A 5243-nucleotide genomic window follows, 5' to 3' on the forward strand; every position below is an offset into this window, starting at 1 on the left:
TGTGTTTTTAGTAGAGACGGGGTTTCACCGTATTAGCCAGGATGCTCTCGATCTCCTGACCTCGTGATCCGCCCGTCTCGGCCTCCCAAAGTGCTGGGATTACAGGCTTGAGCCACTGCGCCCAGCCTACATTTCAAGATACACATTTGATGGAACATGTACATTTGTCAGTGCTTAGAAAGTTCCAGTCCTATAGTCCCAAAAAAAGACAAAAAAAAAAAAAAAAAACAAAGTTAGCCAGATGTGGTGGCATGTGCCATGTGAGTGTAGTGCCAGCTACTTAGGAGACTGAGGTAGGAAGATCACTTGAGCCCAGGAGATTGAGGCTGCAGTGAGCTGAGATCATGCCACTGCACTCCAGCTTAGATGACAACGTGAGATCCTGTCTTGAAAAAAAAAAAATAAGAAGAAGAAAAGAAAATTTCTAAGATTTTCCTCCCATCCACTCACTCCCACACTCATAGCCTGAGCATCTTCCCAAGATGCATCTCAACAACTCACTGAGATGAGTATTATTTCCTCTCAACTGTGAAGAAAGAAAAATTGAGGAATTATGAGACAAAGACAAGGAGAAGAGAGGAAAGATTTCAGAATTAGCCAGAGATAAAACAACAGTGTCTCAGGTGATGATTATCTAGGGTTGGTGTCACGTGGGTAGTAAAAAGAATTCACCAAGACAGTTGTAGGTAAAGAAAGGCAGATTTTTAAAGCAAAAGTAGAAAAATATGTTGCAAGAAAGCAAAGGCAAAACAGCAAGTGGGGAGCTGACTGCAAAGAGACAAAGGCTTGCTGGGGATTTTATAGGATGGTGCTTGTGCTGGAGGGAGCTACTTACAATACTGATAATGGCAAGGTTGCAGTGAGCTGATTTGCATTTTTCTTTTTTTAAATGAAATTTAGGCCGGGCGCGGTGGCTCAAGCCTGTAATCCCAGCACTTTGGGAGGCCGAGACGGGCGGATCACGAGGTCAGGAGATCGAGACCATCCTGGCTAACACGGTGAAACCCCGTCTCTACCAAAAAATACAAAACACTAGCCGGGCCAGGTGGCGGGCGCCTGTAGTCCCAGCTACTCGGGAGGCTGAGGCAGGAGAATGGCGTGAACCCCGGAGGCGGAGCTTGCAGTGAGCTGAGATCTGGCCACTGCACTCCAGCCTGGGCAACAGAGTGAGACTCTGTCTCAAAAAAAAAAAAAAGAAAAAAGAAAGAAATTTAACTTGGCTTTTACTGCATTTTTAAAATGTAAAAATGTAAAAACAAACACAACATAGTATTTCAATGCTGTACCTTTATGCAAATGACTTCATTTATCTTTTTAAAACTTGCTGTGATATAGCTAATGCTAAAACTGACACAGCTTCACTTTCTTCTTTTTCTCTATACTGAAAGCTGCAGAAATACACCTTTAACTCCAAGGCAATTTGGTTGAAGCCCTCAAAATAAAAAGTATACATCCACTTCCACTGCCCTGACTTTCCCCACATTGTTAATTGTGATTCTCTGTGCCATGTTAGTAGATTAGGCAGGCTATATATAATTTGTACAAAACATCTTTAGCCAGGGTAAGGCTTTAGAAACTATCTTAAAAAGAAACTTGTCAAAATATTTTTGATATTTAGGACAAATACTAAATATTATAATTTTCTCCCAGCACATCTGTTTACACAGCCCAATTAGCTAGGTGACCTGTTAAAGACCGGCTTATGGAATGAATAGGTGAAGTCATTTCCTGAGCCAAAAGATACAGATAATAAATGTTAATAATAGCAGCAGACTAAAAAATTCCTTTTTGTTGTTTTCCATAGTCAACGGTTTTAGTAAAAGAACTTTAGAAAATGACAGATTTTTTTGGTAAAGTTAATGCCTGAAAAGAGTTTAATAAAGAACATCCAAGGCCTGATTGCTATTTTTCTGAATGTCACTTCTAGTTACTTTCTGTAAGTTACATTCAGTTACCATCAGACATCTTACTGATGCATGGAAAAATGCCCCAGAAACTTGCAATGGTTTACATACATTTTACATTACATGTATTACCTCTTAAAACCCCCAACAGAATAAAGTCTTAGCAAACACAAATTTTAATTTCTGAACACCCTTCCAGTAAGATTGTAAAGGTGGGAGGAAGGGGAGGAAGGATTTGTTTTTTGTTTTCCTAGTCTACTTGATTAAAATTTAATCTTCCAAGGGTTTGTTTAGCTCACTATCCAGGCTGCTAGCATTATGATGAACATTATGACTTCTTTCCAGGGTCAAAAAATGACATTTGAAAGTAACGTAAATGCTATGACATGATTTTCCCAAGCATGACCTCATCTTGAAACATTAGAATATTTAAGAATTCTAAAGATTGGTATACCACCACTGCACCAGATTTTTTTTATTTTATTTTATTTTTTATTTATTATTATTATACTTTGAGTTCTAGGGTACATGTGCATAACGTGCAGGTTTGTTACATATGTATACTTGTGCCATGTTGGTGTGCTGCACCCATCAACTCGTCAGCACCCATCAGCTCGTCATTTACATCAGGTACAACTCCCAATGCAATCCCTCCCCCCTCCCCCCTCCCCATGATAGGCCCCGGTGTGTGATGTTCCCCTTCCCGAGTCCAAGTGATCTCATTGTTCAGTTCCCACCTATGAGTGAGAACATGCGGTGTTTGGTTTTCTGTTCTTGTGATAGTTTGCTAAGAATGATGGTTTCCAGCTGCATCCATGTCCCTATAAAGGACACAAACTCATCCTTTTTTATGGCTGCATAGTATTCCATGGTGTATATGTGCCACATTTTCTTAATCCAGTCTGTCACTGATGGACATTTGGGTTGATTCCAAGTCTTTGCTATTGTGAATAGTGCCGCAATAAACATACGTGTGCATGTGTCTTTATAGCAGCATGATTTATAATCCTTTGGGTATATACCCAGTAATGGGATGACTGGGTCAAATGGTATTTCTAGTTCTAGATCCTTGAGGAATCGCCATACTGTTTTCCTTTAATTATTCCAACAGCTACCGGAATTTTTTTATAGTTTTTTAATTTTATGAAATTAAAGCTGAAGAAAATAACTGATTTAGAAACCATAATAAAAGGAGAAATACTTAGCCAGAGATATCAGTTCTTCCTGAAAAAGGATAGGTTACCTCCTCTCATTGCAGTTTTTGTCAAGGTATCTTAACTGGTTTCAGGTAGAATTAAAAATTCACCTTAAAAATAGAAACAAACAAAAGGGACATTAACTAATAAAAATATGCTCAAATTTACTGACAGAATCATGGGCACTTCATACAATACTTAGACTCTACCAGTTTTAAGTAAAATAACGAAAAAATTACAATTACAAAGCCAGTCTTTTCCCTTGGGGAAACCAAAATCCACTTTTGACCAATTGTTCCCTGCATATACATATACTGTATATTATTATAAACTTCTTCAGAGAAGCAAAGCATCTTTGTCTTCCCGACACTGGATTATTTAGCATGTTAGGTTTTTACATCAGGAAGGCAACTGCATGACTTGTATTTTTCTACCAGCTGAGGATCTGGTGATAGCTGGGTGCAAGAAGTTTGTGAGTTATTTATACAGGAGGGCTATTCGTCCTGGACCATGAAGAAAGGCAGACTTATAGCTTATCTGCTTCTTCTTTTTGCTTTCCCCTGCTCCCACCAGGCTGACTCTTCTGCCCTTATTAGAACTCCACAAACAGGAGTTCCCCTTCAAGCCCTCTGTGTCCCTCATCCCTCCCTCATACCTTTAGTTAAGAGCAAGGTAGGGGCCTTTACCCGATACAGCTCCGGGAGATGGGAGATGAGTGACACTGAGACTTCGTACCCAGAACCTTCAGCTTCACAAGAAACTTCTGCTGGGGGCCAAAGGACTCGGGACAGCAGAGCTCAAAGCAGGGCCAGAAGGTGCAGTTGGAGCCACAGCGACGGGTCTGCTTTAAGGACAAGATGGCATCATCGTAACAGCACTGCTCCGAAGGGTTGTAGATCTTGTTCCCACACCTGGGCGCCGGCTGGCACAGCCATGGTCCTGAGTCAACAGGAGCATCTGGGGACAGACATTGATGGTGTGCATCCAAGGAAGAACAGATACTCAATTCCCGGTCTCTCTTCCCATCACCTCTTCCCTTTTCTTTCTTCCCTGTCCTGTACTTACCTGTAGTTCCTTGTGAACACTGGGAGAGGAAGACTGTTATCCCCCAGACAAGAACTAAGGGAGAAAGAAAAAAGTTGAACATGGAGCTGAGAATGTGACAAGTACGGAAACAAACAAACGGAAAAAAAAAAAACAGGGGTTAGGGTGGTTTAAAGGTGGAGATTATCACTTGGGGCTAAATCTGTATGGGATCCTGTTCAGGCAGGCTCTGAGCAGCACGCTCGTCACGCTTTGAGATAACTAGGAGGGAACAGGAGGCTGGAATAATGTTAGGGATAAAGGGGAATGAATTGGGTTGAGGTTTGGGAGCTGCACTGGGGATGGGATGAGATGATTTTTGGATTTGGGGTCCTACTTACCCAAGATGCAGCATCGTGGCATCATGCTTCCAAAGAGGCTCTCAGAGAACTAAAGGAGAGGGGTAAAAGGCTGGAACTTATGGATGCAGGCTAAATGGGCTTGTCTGTTACCCTGGTAAGTTTACTGATTGGACGGTTGCTGATCGTGCCACCTGCAGTCTCCCAAGCACACTCCTTGAAAGTAACTGAAGTCTCCCAAGCACATTCCTTAGTTTCTGTAAGGAGGAGACTGGGTGGCGTAAGGGACCAGAGAGCCGAATATTGCAGACTGACTAATTGCATTCTCTGTATACTGTTCCCAGACCTCAGGGTGAATGAACGTAGGTTGGTCCTACTCCAAGTTAGGCTTCTAAGAGTTTTCGAGCTCTGGCATTGCTGAGGAGAGAGTGCCCAACTAAGCTCCAATCAGAGAGAATACTTCAGCCACTTCGCCATCTGGTTTCACGTTCTTCCCTTCCTAATGCTTGTTTCTTCTAAATTCCCCAAGCACGATGTCTCTGGAAATGTCAAGGGGACCCTTTCTGAAGCCACTTTGTTTTTTGCTCTGGAGTCATTAGAGTTGTCACCTGCCCTAGCAGATGAGCCATGGCTCTGGAAACTTCAATAAGGGGGGTGGGGGTGGAGAATAGCAATGGCCCAAATCTCCTGGTGTGCTTGGTGCAAGGATTCAGAGACCTCAAGCATCTTAGTTACATGGTCAGGGAAAGTACTAAACACCT

The 5243-nt window shown here is 42.0% G+C and overlaps 1 protein-coding gene across 1 annotated transcript; it reads right to left on the minus strand.

Annotated features, from left to right (window-relative positions):
- Positions 1–3782: 3782 nt before the first annotated feature.
- On the minus strand, positions 3783–4560 carry IGFL3 (IGF-like family member 3). The gene is made up of 3 exons (XM_011975155.1): positions 4525–4560; positions 4166–4219; positions 3783–4057 (listed from the first exon to the last, which is right to left on the minus strand). The coding sequence occupies exons 1-3, from the start codon at positions 4547–4549 to the stop codon at positions 3783–3785; spliced, it is 354 nt and encodes a 117-aa protein (XP_011830545.1). The 5' UTR covers positions 4550–4560.
- Positions 4561–5243: the final 683 nt, after the last annotated feature.

This window comes from Mandrillus leucophaeus, unplaced genomic scaffold (assembly GCF_000951045.1).
Source record: "Mandrillus leucophaeus isolate KB7577 unplaced genomic scaffold, Mleu.le_1.0 Scaffold151, whole genome shotgun sequence".
Classification (NCBI taxonomy): Eukaryota; Metazoa; Chordata; class Mammalia; order Primates; family Cercopithecidae; genus Mandrillus; species Mandrillus leucophaeus.

Bases quoted from the DNA above. Each gene is read 5' to 3' on its own strand.
- IGFL3 (XM_011975155.1), bottom strand. From the start codon at position 4,549: ATGATGCCACGATGCTGCATCTTGG. The intron at 4,220-4,524 runs GTAAGTAGGACC...TTTCTCCCTTAG, and splicing joins GCCACGATGCTGCATCTTGG to TTCTTGTCTGGGGGATAACA. The intron at 4,058-4,165 runs GTAAGTACAGGA...GTCTGTCCCCAG, and splicing joins GTGTTCACAAGGAACTACAG to ATGCTCCTGTTGACTCAGGA.